The 18,854-nt window shown below is 40.6% G+C and overlaps 1 protein-coding gene across 1 annotated transcript in view; it reads right to left on the reverse strand.

Moving 5' to 3' along the window:
- The window catches only part of LOC126382637 (zinc finger protein GLIS1), a 58,342-nt gene that overhangs the window by 22,618 nt on the left and 16,870 nt on the right, over nucleotides 1-18,854 (reverse strand). Inside the window, exon 2 of the mRNA XM_050032621.1 lies at nucleotides 5,807-6,948. Coding sequence (XP_049888578.1) covers nucleotides 5,807-6,709 — 903 coding nt within the window. The 5' untranslated portion in view covers nucleotides 6,710-6,948. The remainder of the gene's footprint in view (nucleotides 1-5,806; nucleotides 6,949-18,854) is intronic.

Raw genomic sequence — 18,854 nt, forward strand, 5'->3', positions numbered from 1 at the left:
AAATGGAAATGTTTCTCAAGGTTTGATTTAAACCTCCTGGAGCACCAACAGGGAATTAAAGAACATTGAGGCGATCACAGGAGAGAATTTTTAACATTTTTTCCACCATTCAGAACTTTGTGAATTCATCCAATGTGGTAAAACCAGCACATTCTGAATGTTGTGAATGTGTTTTCAATGTTTTCATCTATTAAGTAGATGAAAGTAAGTGTCATCTACTAACAAAGACAATAACAAATAAACTAAATGAACACACATTGTGTTTGTTGGACAATAACATGACATTTAAATAAGATTAATGCTTCCTGTATTTTATAGATTAAAATGATTTAATTCTGGTACAGATTTGTTTAGGAAACGTTTTGGAAACATATCTTAAAATGAAATCCTGATCTGAAACTTAAACTAAAATACAAGAATAAAGCGTCTGTTCTCTTTTAAACTAATCCAGAGGAAAATATGGAAACTGTTTTTCTACCCAGTAATCATTCCAGGGTTTTATTAGGTCTCGCTAATGAGTCAGTAAATGTCAGTCACCTCATTTAGTTAAAAAGTCTGTGCGTATAAAAAACATCATGGTGATTAATTGATTCAAGGCTTGAAATCGCCTTGACGAACAACAGAAAACAAAAACATAAATTAAAAGAATGAAAAACAGACAAAAATAATCAAACAGTCAAACTCATAAGAATACAAATCTACAGATATTAGCACGTATATACTATAGATCAAGACCCATCATGTGATGAGGACATAACATGTTAAACATTTTGCAGCTTTATGTGAACTGAGTTGTGGGGACAAACTTAAGCACATTAGTGTGAGTTGTTTGAAAGGCTGAAAGACGTAATGCCTCTTCAGTCCTGCTTGTCAATTTACCCCATGGCTTCTGTCGTTAAATATTATACGACAAAAAAATCAAACAAATGTAACCCCACTCTTACTGATATATATGGCTCCTAAGTAAAAACAGATTTTTTAAGTCTTTGACAGAGTAGAAATATGAGCACAGCTTAATTTAGGCTCCGTTACAGTTGATGTACTTTATTTCCTCATCGTGTTCAGTGTGTAGATTTACAGTACAGTGTGTTTCTTTTACCAGAAGATTAATGTTTCCTCTATTTCTACACAAAAATGGGGAGCTGAAAACAAAGTCTAAAAGTTAAAGAAACTGCACATCAACCTTAACTCTGACTGAAATTTACAGTGATTAAAGTTTATCTTGCAACTTTAGATTTAGTTTATTTCTTGAAATCAGTTACTGTTATTTGTCATGCTTCCCATTAATCTAATTTAATATTTTAATTAGTGAATGCGTGTACTTAAAGAATAAAAGGCTGGCAATATTCTATGTTTTTGGCATTGTCAACAACATGTGTTAGTCCATCTCTCATTACTTTCTGATTTCCTGTCTGGGGCTCTGAGCTCAAAGAACATATATCAAATTACCATGACGTCATGCTAACAATTGTCACTCCCCGGTAGACAGCTAGCAATTGATTTCAATGGCGAAATGTGAAATCTGCAAATTTGTTAATTTCTATTGTCATTTTCATCACAATTTTCAACTGTAACATTTAAAGATGTATTGTTAAACATGGTGGTCCGAACTATCTGACCTTTCTGCTGTGCTTATTTTATGTACTGCGTCTTTGATAAACGAAATAGCTTTGCGATGTACTGCAGTGGATGGGGGCTCCAGCAAAACACATTTAAGCCACCTAAAAAAGACCCACCTAAAAAAAGATTACTATCAGTTCAAGTTCACACTATGTTTGGAATATTTTCACCACTTTACCTTACGAACTAACTGATCGAGGCAGCAATAGTCCAACAACTCCCGTGTTCTGTGAAGTAAAATCATTGTATTTGTCAAAGGAGTCTGGTGGCTTTGACATAACAGCTTCAGTTCCCTGATGGAAAGGGCTGTCTGACAGCTAGGCTAAGTGGTGCAAATACTCTAAATATAGCATTCACTTAAACTTAGGTGCCTAAAAAACTAACCAATTGAGGCAGTGTTGTTGTGGGGTTTTCTACCCAGAAGTTATTGTAAACAAACATTGTGATTCAGTCTATTGGTTCCTACTTCAGACATGCATTTTAAAAAACTGTTTCATTAAAGAAAAGGAGCCAGTAATTTACTGAAACACGTGGGCACTGTAGTTTTTAGAAAACATTACTGAAACAGGAGAAGATGGTGCATTTGTTGGGGACTATTTTCGGCTGCTGATTTACACACATTTGGTGCTTTAGTGACTATTTTTGGCAGCAAGTCCTTCAAATGAAATGTCAAAAAATGTTATTTATAAGCAGCCTTTTGAATGACACATAGGAGATTGGCAGGATGACATTTGTCTACAGCTGCCATAACATTAACAAATCACCATTGAAAAATAAATCACTTCTATGTGACAAAGCTCTGGTTAAGATCTGGTTAGGTTTAGGTACAAAAACAACTTGGCTAGATTTAAGGGAAGACCATGGTTTGGGTTAAAATGACTACTTTACTACGGTTACGGGAGCGTCCTCATCATGGTGACACTAATTGACACTTGGTTAAAGTTAGGAGACGATCGTGGTCGTGCTTTAAAAAACTCAACATGGACTGTCGGTGGGAAACGGGAAACAAACTGCAGTCTTTTGTGTAAAAGGCCAACATTTTGTTGACCCATCCAACCACCTCAACCTTCTTTGCTCTGTAATAATGTCACCTGACTTCTTCCTTTGCATCCATTATAATTATTACTACGGCTGCGAGAGGACTTTGTAACTTGAATGTAAACATATGTCGTTATGAGGACACTTCCTGAAACGACTGATGCTGTCGTTTTTCTTGGGAGGACAGCCGCAACAGTCTAAACTATTGGCTACACAGACAATACTTGTTGGGTCACTGTTGGGTTTGGTCTTTTAATGGGATTTGTTGACAGTAAGGAAAAAACAGAAAATCACCAGACTTATCCTTTAAATTAATGTCATGTCAGCACCATAAATTATGAGTGATGACTCTGCCACGGTGGATTTAAAAACGCTTTGGGAACTGGTGTTTACAGCCTGAGGAACACCTGTCTGATCTGAGTCTTGACGTTACGAGCTGGTAAATGAGGCTGAATTCATTAACACACACTGACTACATTCATATGAGGGATTCATTTTTCCATTGGTGCACCAGGAATGACTTAATTTACATGTTTTGGCCTGAGCGCTTTATAAAAATAAAATGACGTTATTCATGTAGTTCAAGTGTGACTGACATTTTTTGGGGGTTGATGTTGATTTAATTTTATTAATCTGTTTGCAGGTGACTCTCCACAGTAATATATTTACAAGCTAGCAACAGATTAGGTCATTTAAATGAACTAATTCACTAAAGTAGGAAGCGTGCCGCTGAGTGAAGATTTCTGAATGAATTATTAATCGGAGTCTCAGGTTGATGACAGCAGTGGAGTCGCTGGGGAGTTAAGGAGAGAGTTACTCAGTCTCAGAGACAGGGATTTGGAGACAAACTGAAGGTCATCATGAGACAGACGTATTCAAGCAGCAAAATTTGTGTTTCAAAAAATGACTCATGACAGAGGAGATGCTGTCCTGGAGCTCAAAGGCCACCGTTGTGATGGTCAGTGCAGAAACCTCACAGTCTCTGTCTTTTCTCAAACCTAATGTGGTGTGTTTTTGTCTTTATCTTAAATGTGTGTCTAGATTTTTCAAAATGCATTTGCTTCCTCTGTCTTATTCTGTCTTTTTCAGTTCATCCTTTAAACAGCCTGCACGTTTCACAAGACAAGTTGCTCAGACACATGAAAAGGCAGGAAATGCTCAGAGAGTTTTCTCTGTGGGAACACACAGTTGTCAGAAAAGTTATTTAGGGAATTTTTTTATCAGTTTTAAATGTTGCAGAGAGTAATGAAACAAAAAGTGGCAGCCACAGTGATCCGTTAGATGAGGAATTGAAGCAACTCCTCAGCGATGTAACCAACTTTACTTTTCATTTTTTTATTAATCTGCTGATTATCTTTCTTTTTTTTTTAAATCAATTAACCTTTAAATGTTATGAAACTGTGAAAATGATGGATTCATAATTTATCAGAGCCCACAGTGACATATCTTCAATTTGCTTGTTTTGTCCAACCAACAATTGGACTGTCAACTTACAGTCAAATGTGACAAAATAAAGTAGCGCTGTACTTGAATAAGATTTGACTGTTCGATACAAATATTTAACTATTTGTTCCTTTTTCTCCATAGAGAGAGAAATGTACTTGTGGTGTAAACAGCTAGGTGACTGCTGCTGTGCGGCTGAAGGACAATTAACAAAACGGGGCACTTCTGCGTCCAGTGTGAACCCAGCGTGACCATACAAAGCCTCTCTGATGATTCAAATCTTTGACTTTCTGGGGGCAGCCCTGAAGAAAAGCAACAAATCCTCACATCTGAAAAGCCAAAACTTGAAAATCCTTGGCACTGGCAATGATAACGATTGCTGTTGCTCATGACATGATGGAAAAGGCTAATTGTTTGCAGATTTTTTTATTAAGACAATAAGAGTTTGCTGTTTACACCATTTTCTCTTTTGTTATATTTCTGACAAAGTAGCACAAAAAAGTATTCGCTGCCCGGTGAATTCTGGGACTTGTAGTATTAAACTGCACTTGCTGTTACCATTGTAACCACAGGTTAAACCAAATCAACACGAACTGAAGGACTGAAACGTTATGTTTCAGAGGACAACACTTTTCTCTGTTGAAACACACAGTAGCTTCTACAGGAAGGAATGATTGATCAGTTTAATACATAATTACTTAGTAACTATAAATTAATTGCATTCGTCAGAATAACCACAGGGCGATCAGCAGGTTTTTGGATAGTCAGCGCAGCAGACACATCCTCCATTCATTCAATACTGCCACGTTTCTTCCTCTGGCATGCATGAGTAAGGGAAACCTGTCGTGGGGAGAGGAAACCGTTTGATCATCTCTCTGTCTAACAGACTCTTGATCATCGGCTGCACAGTCTGAGAGAAGTCCAGACGTACTGTAAGCAGGTTAATGCCTCTCAAACCCTCTTAAACCTCTAAATGGCCCATTTGAACACAACTTAAAGTTGGAAAGTATGAGATTTGTTTTGACTGACTGAAAAAGGTTGCAACAGTGGTAGTGGAGCTGAGTTGATGAGGTTGCCAGTTTGATTCCTGCATATTTTGGGTAAATCATGGATGAAGTCAATAAAAAGCCCTCCCTAAACTTGGCTGACAGTGTGCACCCCAGTATATAATTAATTTCTTCTTTTTTTACAGTGTTTTTCACGGCCATTTATACAAATAGATTATAGCTTGTGCATTTTGCTGAATACCTTAAAGTTTCTGTGTGTAGCTTTTTACATTTTTACATCATTTGTGGGAAAATCCAAAGGATGTGAAGACAATTTGCCTCTCTTCATCTCTGCAACAGTGCCAACAGTGTGCAACACTAGCTATCCTTAGCTTAGAAACCAAGCCTGCCTATGTTAACAAACAACCTGCACCCACACATGCTGTGTTTTTGTTATATACATCTTGCAGCGGCAGCCCAGAGACTGACCTTCAGTTAATGCCCTGCAGCAAGTTGAATTCAGCCAGTACAAGACCAACACAGTGGATCCCAGACTGCCTCAACTCCCTGCCAATTTAGTAGACTTTCTGTTGCTGCCGTTACGCAGTTTAGATGCCGTGGTCAGTGTAAAAAAAATAACACCTGTTTTTTTCCTCTGGTTCTGTAGTAATCAAAAATCTGTTTATTATGATCAGCCAGTCAAAAGCAAACAGACTCACCATGCATTTATTGGGTTTTTCCCCAGAGTGGACCCTCATGTGAATGAGCAGCTTGTAGCGAGCGTTGAAGGGTTTGTGACGTCGCACGCAGCCGGCCCAGAAACAGGAAAACTCTTCCCCTTTGCGCTGGTCGATGTGCACCTTCTCGATGTGCCTCACCAGCTCCTCCTGGCTGCTGTAAGTGGCACTACAGTCAATCCAGTGACAGGGCTGGTCCAGTTGGTCCACTGTGGGGTCCTGGCCTACAGGTCCATTAAGCCTTGGGAAATGAAGCGGGGAGCTGGCCTGACCTTGGAGGGGCTGGCCAACATGGAACAGCTCCCCCTGCTGGTTGTTGATTTGAAACGTTTCCCTCTTACAGGGCGAAAAATCATCTGCAGGCTCTTGTTTTATTGAGTGATACTCTTCCTGTATCTTTCCTTGTAGATTAGGAGTCTTGTTGCTATCAGGTGCATCAGAAGGAGGCAAGGAAGAAGCAAAAAATAAAGTTGAGGAGGAGGAGGAGGAGGAAAGAGAGGATGGTGGAGAGCCAAACGGAGACGATGTGGCACAGCTGGTGAGCATATATGATAAAGGGAGGGAGGGTTGGGGGTAACAACTGAACCTCTGGGTGTTGTTTTTGGGATCTGTGTGTGCAGTGGTGGCAAAGTCCTCCATAGTCTTTTCTATGTGGGATCCAGCTGTCTTACAGCTGAGCAGAGAAGTGAGGTCCCGGCCCAGTGAGGACAGGGACAAGGATGTCCTTGGAAGACAGCACACGCCCAGGCCACCTGAATGTATGGAGGACTGACAAAAGCCACCAGAAGACAGCGGTGCTTGAAGGTCCTCAGCATCCTCAAACACACTTCCAAAACCAGGAAGAGTTAGCTGGACGTCTGGAGGCCCAAGATCAGGGGGCCACATCCTGGCCCCCTGCTCACTGGCTTCCACCAAGTGATCCCTTTAGGAAAAATCGCTGATACCGATTCTCTTGGAGCAACTTTAGGTATCCATTGGAGATAAAACCATCTACAACATCTTTCAGTTCTTAAATGTAATCAGATTAGGTTTATTTTCAGTGGTTGGCATCTTCTCATTCAGCATGTGTAATCTTCTGTCATTTGTTCCAAACTGCTGCGTGGTCAGTCATCTCTCGTGCTGCACTGTGGGAGACAGAAACCAAACCCAGATGAGTCATCTTAAAAGACAAACAATACGAATACAAAACACTTTGTGAAACATATCACATAACAGCTTTGAGAACCAGCGGGTAAAGAAGTAACTAGATCCTTTACTTATGTAAATGAACAGATACAAAAATTTAAAACCAGTGAGTCCTGCAATTAAAATCCTACTTCAGTAAACATACAGAAGTATTTTCAGTATAGTGAACTTAAAGTATCTAAAGTAAAAGTAAACATGGGTCTATGCCTCTGCAAACCAGACAAGTTGCAGTTACAGTCTACACCCATATCTATGAAAACATGGATACATCAGACAATCTTCCCCTCTGGCAGCACAGAAGATCTACACAATCAGCACAGTTTCAAGGTGGACACCCAAGATGAGTGTCACCAATTCAGTGTCTGACCAAATATTCCCCTTCTATGGTGTTAATTAATAGCCAGTAAAGTGTTTTTGCAGAACAATATAATGTCTAGGCTGAAGTGAAATTAGCTTTTGACCTATTTGATAAAAACACTTCATCACTTAATCTTGTTAGACATTTGTGTGAAACTTAGTTACTAACTAGCATATGAATTCTTAAATTAATGGCCAAAACATGTTTTGTGAGGTCACAGTTACCTTGATCTTTGACCTTTGACCATCAAATTCTAATCAGTTGAGTCCAGGTGGATGTTTTGCCAAATTTGAGGAAATTCCCTCAAGGCCTTCACAAGAATGCAACGGACAAGGTCAAAGTGACCTTGACCTTTGACCAACAAAATCTAATCAGTTATTTTTTGACTCAAAAGGGGAAGCTTGTGCTAATTTCTTTTAAAATCCCCTCAGTGTTCTTATCACATTTACGTGAATTAGACACACAAGTCCAAGTGGACATTTGTGCCAAATTTGAAGAAATTTCCTCAAGACGCTCTTGAGATATCGTTTTCACAAAAATGGGATCAACAACTGGAAAACATAATGCTATTGCTGGCATGGGGGCTTACAAATGGCTCCTGTGGCTGTTGTAGCTGGTCAAGGTGGAGCTAGTTTTCACCTCTGTACATAAAGTTAGGTAGTTCAGTCCAGTGGTTTCCAACCTAGGGGTACTTGAACCTAAGCTATATTTTCTAGTGTGTAGGATGCAGTGGCATCTAGTGGTGAGGTTGCAGACTGCAACCAACTGAAACCTCTCCCGTGTGCCAAGCTTGCATGTGTAAAACTACGGTGGCCAATGCAAAATTGCAAATGGCCCTACCTCGAGCCAGTGTTTGATTGGTCTGTTCTGGACTTTTGTAGAAAACAAATTGTGGACTCTGTGGAAGAGGACCATGTGTAGATATAAATGGCTCATTCTAAGGTAACCAAAACACAACAATTCTTATTTTCAGGTGATTATACACTAATGAAACATAGTTATGAATATTGTGTATCATTTCTGCCAATAGATGCCCCTAAATCCTACACACTGGACCTTTAATAAATAATCTAAATACCACTCACAGCCCTTCCTCTGGAGCCACAGAAGGGTTTATACAACTTTTTTCACAATCCAGTAGTACTTCCACAACAGCTGTAAATAGTTTGGTGTGTAAAATCCCCCTTTAAGCACGGTACATAATATATTCCACCACTTAAATGAACTAATATCAGTTAACTCACGCAGGATTTGCTCATTGTAAAGCTGCAAAGCTATGACTCAGTTGCTGTGACAACTTGTCATGCCATTTGAAAGGGCTGAAACATAAAACCCAAAATGTGTCACACTCTGAAAGTTACTCCCTCATGTCCAGCCAGCGGCAACTCTGTGTTCAATCATTGACAACAAATGGACCAAGGTGACCAGCAGAGAATGTCCCAGATGAAGTGAAACCAAAACAAACAGTGTGTCCGACCTTCTTGTCAGCAGGCTTCAATCAAACAGCTCTGAGTGCGACGCTACAGCGAGTGTATATTTGGTTTCCTTTGAGCTGCTGTAACAGTCGGGGTTGATTCATTTCTGCAGGCATTAAGGCCACCCTTGCAGCAAACAGCCAGGCGTTGTGTGGCAGCCGATTGCCTGGAACCTGGTCCAGATGCTTGTTAACAGAGGACGAGTAATGGACCACATCTCTCTGCTAGCTAGTGCTGCAGGACAGGGAGGCTGGAAAATCATGGGTCAAACAGAAGTTCCTCCACCCCTGTCACATATACAGTAGCTCTTCTGTGCAATAGTCCTTGAGTGTTTATTAGAAAAGACTTCAGTTCCACTGTTTTCTGCCATCTGCCAGATATTGATGATCTAATTTACAACAGGATCCCTGCCACGTGTAATTAGTCATCGGAAAGATTCAATGGGATGGTTATTTTACGAGCCAGAAACCGACACAGCTAAGATGATGAGTAAGTTCACTTCTGTAGTTAAATTAGCTGACGAAGGAGTCACTAAGTGTAGGTTCATGCCCATAGTTTCCTGGTATAGTCTGGTTTACAGTTTTATGATTCTTCCCGTAAATCGCTGGAGTTCCCCCCCCCCAACCAGAGTCATGTAGCAGAGCAGTCATGGGAACTGTGGTTGAATCTTAATTAGAGACAATGCGATGTGTCTGTGTGTCAACAAGTTGAACAGGATAAATGATTCTTGTGTAGCAGAAGTGGTTTGGTGTGTTTGAAACATGATAATTGTAACCTAGTACCTGTTGGCTAGGAGAGCTAAAACCAATATTAGAGTTTTGAGGGCAAACTGGGATTTCAGATGCAAACAAAACATCAAGATGATAGTCTCACAGCGAAGAACACATCTGATAACTAATCTGTAACTGGCTCTTTTAGCATCAAACCACGACTCATGTAAACATCCACTCTGTCATACATCCAACAAAGTGAAAACCAGCAGCAGATATAGCAAAAAGGGGATTTTATTTTAGCAGTGTCTGATCACAAACCACTTTGGTGCTAATCCAGAAAGAAGAGTCAGACAGTAAAACTAAGAAAAGTGTCCCACAAAGCCTCAACTGAGCCAGCAAACTTTATAAAATAGCAGGCTCATCTCATGTGGTGTCTTTAAAAGACTCACTCGCTGAGGTTAGCTAAACACAGCTGTGGCATTTCAGGACAAGCAAATGTGTACTTGTCTCAACAATAAGCACTTTGGTTCTTGAATTACAAACTTTTTTGTGCTTTTTGGTTCAAGAGAAACATGGGAAAAAGATCCTTATTGGAGAGGGAAGATGTGAACACACAGGGTAAACAAAATCCAGTTTCCTAATCCTATTCTTCCACAATAATCCTTGACAGTGTTACAGAGGTGTCAGAGAGGACAGGCACTGACACAGACACATGCATTATCATCGAATCCTGCAGCTGAACTTGCATCAATACTGGCAAATATGTCTGTCATCTTGTTTTATGCACAGACACCATATCTCATTGTCTGTGCAAAGAAGTGGAGTTGATAGTTCACCAGATGCATAAACTCTAATTCACTGGGAAAACCAGCAAGTTTTATTTATTCATTTCTTTTTTAGATTCATTGTTTTTAAATTCATGACTAAGACCTTCCGAACACAATTGGACACCTGTGTCTATCATGCGTCTCGAGCTGACCACGTGTGTTCAGGTTTTGTTAATGCCTACATCACATCCGCTAGAGGGTCAAAGGGCCCATCAGTCACATTAATGATTGGGTCGGTTCAGCTTCTCCTTCCATAGGGCAAAACGATAGATGGTCAGGCAACAATTTGTCCAGCTCATCGTAAACTGGCCAAATTTTACAGCAATGGCACACTGTCAGCAAAACAACCACCGTGTCCTCCACTGTATTTTCCTATTACATCCTTGTGGGGGACACAATGTGTCTTGGTGGTCTTGTGATCCCATTGCCGCATTTTAAACAGGGTGTTAACAGGGTCTATGACAAAATGTTTATACGCCTGAGAACTTTTATACAGTGGTGGAAAATTAATGTCAGTCTGACCACAGAGCAGCTGGCCATTTCTGCTACTCCCTGCTTTTAAAGCTGTACCAATTTATATTTGTATGTTACCAATGGATCATATTACTTTGTGAAGGTGTTACTCATGACGACCCAGCAGCAACCTCTGGGGCTGTGCCAATGTGAAGGTGCAGTTCCTTGAATGGCCACTTGAGGCTGGCTCCAAAACAGAGTAATCCCAATAGACCCCCATGTTAAAAAACTTTACAGCTTAATTAAACCTGTTTACCACCTGGTACAGGAAACGATTCTAGTCTCTATAGCTTATTTCCCCGTTCATAACAACTGTACAGGGGATGAACTTTTATATAACTCAGCTGTTGACATTTTATCGAGGCCTAAAGTTACACATTTTTAAGGACGGGGCCGCTTGAGTGAAAGGCTGTCTGCAAGGCGTTGATACAAACTATGAGTCAGATCCAAGGCTCGCTCCATCCAAATATGGTCACTTCTGGCTCCAAAAAACCAAGATGGCGACAGATGAAATGCCGAACTAGAGGCTTCAAAACTGGAGCCCACAAACCAATGGGTAATGTCACGGTAGCTACGTCCATTATTTTATCAATCCTATGGTGGTGACTAATGGTAATAGGTGATAACATGTCAGTGTTGTGAACAGCTTGTTCTGCTGCCCCCAAGTGGCCAAAAACTTTCAGAAATAAAACAAATTAAAGCTCCTTTTCAAATGTTTTAATTATTCTAAAAGGGAGTTAAGCAACATTAATCATGTATTTTGTATTTTAAATCTAGGAGGGGGCATTGCAAATTAGCTTGGACTATGAATGCTGAGGTATGTGGCATTAGTCCATGTCATATGCTTGTTCCTATACACAAAAAATAAAAAAAAATAAAAACATTATTAAAGAAATATACCTGTGACATTTTTTTTCGCAAAGATTAAATTATCTAGTAGGTAGGGGTATACACTCAGTCTCTACTGCATGCACAATATGTTATCAGATATGTCTTTACCAGCATGAGTGCATGTACAGTTTGGTCATTTCTTTTGAGCAGGGTGTTGCTATCATATCACTGCCACTAACAGGATCGCTGAGACATATGGAACAAGCATCATGTGTTTCCAGGTACTAATTTGCAATCCTGACATTGCTTTTTATTACATTTTTATATAAATCATATAAGATTTTATGGTTTGAGAGGGAAAATAAGTGTTGTAAATCTAAGTTCCTGGACTTAAAGAAATGGGTTTGTGGGTAGAAATACCCACAGGTGCAGTATATTTCAGGTTAAGACAATATGTTTGCAAGAGAACAAAATCTCATAAATGACGCTGGCTGACCATTAAAGAAAACATGTGAATTACGTAACTAGTTTCACAGCTGTCGCCTGTGTTTTTATAAATGACACCAGAGACTGGTATCCCAGTTACAGAGAAAGTTGGCTGGAGGGTGAGAGTTTACACTTCTCTAAATAATTTGTGCCTCAGGGCCTCCATTTTCAAAATAGGTTAATCCTGTGAAACCACTTTTGTGGGCTATGAGTGTGCTTATAAATCATAATTTACTCTACTTTCTGGCCATTAACCTTTATTTATCCAGAGGAAATTGAATGAGCACAGCCGCCTGCTTTACATTCTTACACTCACACACATTAACACTTTGGAAACTAACAGAAAGACTACAGAGTTGGTATTCTAAACACAGAGCAGGTGGAGATTAAAAGGGAGAGTAATTTTTAAAGACAGAGCAGTGTAACTTATTCATTTTCTGCAGACACAATTTAAAACAGGGAAAACAAAAAAGTACCCTTGTAGATACAACACCATTCTCAAAGTTGCTTCTCTTGTAACCTCTTGAAAAAAGCTCTAAATATCCTCAAATATCAGGCAATAAATGTAAATACTTTATTAGTTCCCTGAGAACAATTCATTTTCATTCTACAAAAAAATATATAATGATCCATTTCTTTGACTCTCAGTATTGGCCTCAAAAGTCTATTGTAATTTTTTCCAAAGACTTAAACCTCACCTCCCAACCTCACTTCATTTTTCATGACGTCTAGGTTTTGTTTTCACCTATTTTATACAGTATGTGTTTTTTAGAGAGGCTCTACTTATTGTCACTTTGGACTAAACATTGTAATGTAATGTTAAAATACAATAATCTACACTGATCATACTGACAGGCAACTTTGGTTTGACAAATTTGCAATTTGAATCCCATTTCCTGCATTTCTACATACATTTAAGGACTAAGGTAGCCAAAGTAAAGTCCAGGGAAATAATTAGGTTTGTCATCCTACTAAATTCTTCCAGAAAAGTACCAGTATGCTTAATATGATAGTCCTCTGTGGCATTTTTTTGGAGCGTATTAGAGCAAAATCAGCCGGTCAATTCACATTCTCAGCCAGGATTTGACAGTTGGCCAAACACTAGTGTATTGCACAAGATTTTTGTGGTTGAAAAAATAATACGATTTTTAAAGTGGGGGAGACACAAACAGGATTTTGAAAAGTGGGCAGGGAACATTTCCCCCTTGTCCCCAGGGGAAATTACACCTAAGGTCATAGTGACTATGTTGTACCTGTAACTGTGTCGTAGACAGTATTCATCACCTAATTAATTTCAGGCCCTAAAAAATGATGCTTTTCTCCATCTGCTCATAAAACAGTAACCCACATCAAATGGCTCTTATAGTTCTAGCTCTGCTGCTGATGTTCTCACTCATCCACAGAAACAGTTTTTCTATTGCAAATGGTAGGAAGTCACCGCACATTTTGATCACCACTCAGTTTAGTTCACCTTATCCACGTCAGAGGAGACAGAGGCAAATACATACATTTTACTTACATAAGACGACTCAAAAGGAAAGTTTCACAGTCAAGGAAGTAATGCAAAAATGTGAAAAAAAAGTTGTCTCCTGAGATCAAACACATTGCTAAGTTGGAAGCACAATCCTGCCTGCTGTGGGATGAACAGCTGGATTTTTTGCTCAAACAAGGGGGGTCAACTTAGGTCTGACTATTATAGGATATCCAGAGGAGATTGAGCTTCCCATAACAGGCTGTACTTTGTATGTAATATGCAGAACATCTGAGCAAAATGTTCTGTTTTTGTTGCGTCTTCGATCATTATAAAAATTTCACAGCAATACGAGCTGCCAGACAGCTTTTAGCTGAGAAACCAAGAGGATCATAAGGTGGAGCCCCCTGAAACATTTATTTATACTGAGGGAAGAGGCCCAACCTGATGCCGCTGACCTGACACTGAAAGCTGCAGAGCTGCACAAAGACACAGACTGTTGATTAGAGGTGAATGATGCCCCTCCAACCCCCCTCAAAAAAAGTGAACTGAGCACAAATTAATTATTCTGAGAACTGACTCAAGAATTTAGTCTTTCAAAGCTGTTGTCAGTGTTGTCAGGTGCAGTATATCAAGATGTGACACATTATAAAAACATTGTAAAATAACACACAAAGTTTCTACAATGCACAACAGGCAAAATGTAACATTTTCTACATTTTTTTTAATTTGTTGATAAAATAGGGTTTAATACCCCAAAGGACATTTCATTAAAATAACATCAGAGATCTTCCTCTCGTTTCAGCAAATGGCCAAAAAAAATGTTTATGTTCAAGTGACACAGGTCCTCTAGTTGCCAAGGAATTATGACTCTTTCCTATTGGGAGCAAATCAGGAAATAATGTGACATTGTTGTAGAGTAACTGAGTCCGTAGAAAAAGGAGGTCGAGATGGTTAACGTCGGACATTGACACAAGAGTCAACTGTACCATTCTTGTTTCCTACCAACACTAAACATTGGTTTCTTTTAACCATGGCCACAGTCCTTCCAAACCTCAACCAAGTTGATTTTGTGCCTAAACCAAACCTTAACTGTGTTGTCACATCCTAAAACACATTTGCTCTTTAAAATGCCAATACGGTCATCAGATCAGAAAATGCTTCCATGTGTCACTCTGAACGGCAGCTATGAACGATTATCACTTAAAGGAATCCTTCAGTCCTAAAATGACCATTTGTATATCATTTACTCACACCGTGTTACGATACATTTGTGAAGAAAACTTTTCTCAAACAAAGAATCCAAAAACGAAAATTCTTGATGAATTTAAGTAAAGAGGGACCGCATTTAACAACAGCAAAACTATACCAAAACATCCATTTACAAACTCTCACACAACCTGTGCAGTACAATCAGAGTATTACATATCCAACTGTATGCTCAGTACTTCCCAAAGGCAGTTATGTTGACTGAAACCTTACTGTTTATAACTTGGCCACTACCTCTGATGTTACTAGAGCTTACCTGACGCATAAGCAAACTACACAGCTGCTTAGAGCCCCCTGGGCCGGCACAGGGTCCCCAAGAGCACTTGAAATGTCCCACAAACAGAGCCAAACCACTCACTACTAAAGTTGTGCATTCTCCGCAATTTACGCAAGGTCCCCGCGTCCTCCTCATGTCAAAGTGGGTGTCAATATTTAAAACTCCTCCTTGCTAATGGAGGAGGGCAGTGAATTTCTCCTGTCTGTAGATATCTTGTTTGCCAGTCACTTCCAGGGCTGTGTTCTGGGCCTGACAAAAGTGAATGTGAAATACAACTATTCATTACATTTGATAAACACCAACAGGCAACTGTGTTTATAAACTGCAGCTCGGAAAAGATAACCGCAACATGCGTTGATATGCTTTCATATGCGCATGCATGAAATTAAACTTGTGCTTTGCAGTAGCAACCTCTGTGACCAGTCCAGACTACTATGAGGATGATGGCACTCATCACAGGCACATATTATTTTAAGACAAGACAATGATCTATTCTCTCAGTCAAGGTTTAGTAACAACTCTAGACTAATGCAGGAAGGAAAGTAACAGATTGATACCGACTACTGATTAAATATTGTAAATATACTGTTGATTAGCTGCATGCTGGGCAATATGAATGTACACCTCTGTGTTAATAAGCTAATAACCATCAAGAATTCTGGAGGAATAGTATTGTTATCTATAATTTACAGGTGCTATGCTTCAGTTTGTCAGTGGAGGAGCTGTTGGATGAGCTGCCAGTACAATCACAGATTCAGTAAATCTACATCCAGCCTCAGCCCGTACTAACACAGGTCCAGTGCAGCCGTCTTCAACAAATACTATCACTATTAAAATGTTTAGGCTTATGTTTTATCTGTTCCTAGATATTTTTCGCCCTTTTTTGGGGCAATTTTACATTAATATTTTATTGAAACAGTGCTCCTTTTGTCCTTCTTTCTCATTTGACCACCATACCAGACCTTATACAATAGATTTTTGTAATGGATATATGTTCTTTACTATATGGTTGCCTTGTGCATCATGTCTTTTTTCATGTCTTATTTCTATCATATCCTTTATCAAACAGTGAGATTCAGCCATCTCAGATTAGAACACAATACTCAGATGTACATCAAACTTTAACCAGATCAAACAAAGGGCCCTGAGAAGGAACATTCATGGGGTTAGGAGATAAAAGACAAATACTGTATTTACTGTAGTCTAATTAAAGATGGTGTTGCTGCTAGTAGGTCCCACTTAAAGGGATAGTGCACCCAAAAATGAAAATTCAGCCATTATCTACTCACCCATATGCCGATGGAGGCCCTGGTGAAGTTTTAGAGTCCTCACATCCCTTGCGGAGATCGGCGGGGGGAGCGGCTAGCACACCTAATGGCTGATGGCGCCCAGACTAACGTCCAAGAACACAAAATTGAAGCCACAAAATATCTCCAACATGCTCATCCGTAGTGATCCAAGTGTCCTGAAGCCGCGACATAAAAAGTTGTTTGGAAAAACGTCATATGAACTTTGTTTTTAGCCTCACTGTAGCCTGTAGCTCTGACTGCTTCTCTGTGCTCCATGCTCACGTGTGCGCACCTGCACGAGACCGGTGAAGGCATGAGCTTTGCTTACCCGTATTTACATCATGTGACACGTGCACCACAGGGGGGGACAGCAATAACCACAGAGCTAAAAGATAATTTGCACTACGGTCTTTTAGCAAAGGACAACCCAACATGTCTGAAGACTTTGAAACTGAGGAGGAACAGCATTTCTTTGTTGAGCCGTATTTCTTTGAGCCCGAGTATACGGACGGAACTCAGGCTACTGGACGAAGCAGCCGCCGCAGCTCATGAGCCTCAGCCAGCCGCAGAATACCGGAGTACTGGACATCAGTACTGACGAGACTGCTGCTCTTCAGAGACCGTGCATCACCGATCACCCTGAGCGCGCACATGTGAGTGCAGAGCACAGAGAAGCAGTCAGAGCTACAGGCTACAGTGAGGCTAAAAACAGAGTTCATATGACGTTTTTCGAAACAACTTTTTATGTCGGGGCTTCAGGACACTTGGATCACTACGGATGAGCAGTATGGAGATACTTTGTGGATTCAATTTTGTGTTCTTGGACGTTAGCCTGGGGCGCCGTCAGCCATTAGGTGTGCTAGCCGCTCCACCCGCCGATCTCCGCAAGGGATGTGAGGACTCTAAAACTTCACCAGGGCCTCCATCGGCATATGGGTGAGTAGATAATGGCTGAATTTTCATTTTTGGGTGCACTATCCCTTTAAGTTTTTATATGCTTATTTGTACATAATGATCCATCCAGCCATCCATGCATCCATCCATCCATGCATCCATCCATCCATCCATCCATCCATCTTCTAACCGCTTCATCCTCTTGAGGGTTGCGGGGGGCTGGAGCCTATCCCAGGTGACACTGGGCGAGAAGCAGGGTACACCCTGGACAGGTCGCCAGACTATTGCAGGGCTGACACATAGAGACAGACAACCATTCACACTCACATTCACACCTACAGACAATTTAGAGTTATCAATTAACCTAATCCCCAACCTGCATGTCTTTGGACTGTGGGAGGAAGCCGGAGTGCCCGGAGAGAACCCACACTGACACGGGGAGAACATGCAAACTCCACACAGAAGGGCTCCCACACCTGGGATCGAACCGGGAACTGTACATAATATATAAACAAGACTTACATACATTGGTTTAGTGCCATGTGAAGTAGCAACACGTTACTGTAAGGAGGGCCCCCAAACCAAATCTGCTTAGGGCTCCCAAAAGTCTAGGGTCGGCCCTGGATGTTACTCACCCACGCCTGTCTCTCTCTGGCCAAGGAACGAGCGTGGCGGTGGGATTTCAGTGAAACGCCTGAGCAAAGTTCAAATGCACGCGCTTGTCCAGGCGTACTTGTCCACGTAGAGATGTGGAAGGGTTTAAAATATCAACTACTACCAAACAGCCTTACTGAGCATTCAACTGTATCAATGAGACATGGATTATACTGTAACAGTTGTGTGTTTGTAAACAGATGTTTTTATATAGTTCTGCCCATGTTAAATGCAGCCCCCCTTTACTTAAATTCATCAAGAATTTTCTCAGTTTTTGGATTTTAGTTTAGCAGAAACTAGAAAAACAAACTTCCTTCACAAATTCAAGGTAACAAAGTGTGAGTAAATTATTTGAAAATGACCATTTTCCATGACCATTCACATATAGGGCTCTAGTTTCCCGGCGCGGCGCAGGGTGGTGCAGGGTGGCGAACCCTGCGCAGAGCTAGTTTCGAGCAGCACAACCCGAGGCGCGCTCAGTTTGGTAGTTTGGCAGACCGAGGTGTGCTGAGATGGGTGTGGCGGCGCAGCAGGGGGAGGTGTCAACAGATCCGGCTTGGCGCAGTGACAGTTTCATGCCAAAAAGCTTCGCCGAAGGTGCGCTTAAAGCTCATCAGCTGAAACCAGGTCTACTGTCAGTGCAGGCGGAGCGCAGCCGGTGTAAGTGGAAGTTTGACTGACCGGCGGACAGTGCGCACACGTCACCAAAACCTCACAGGCAGGTTTCCAGAATGTCAGGCACATTAACGATGCAATAAATACCCACAAAACCACTATTCAATGCAACT

The sequence above is a fragment of the Epinephelus moara genome, chromosome 21 (genome assembly GCF_006386435.1).
Source record: "Epinephelus moara isolate mb chromosome 21, YSFRI_EMoa_1.0, whole genome shotgun sequence".
NCBI classification, from domain to species: domain Eukaryota; kingdom Metazoa; phylum Chordata; class Actinopteri; order Perciformes; family Serranidae; genus Epinephelus; species Epinephelus moara.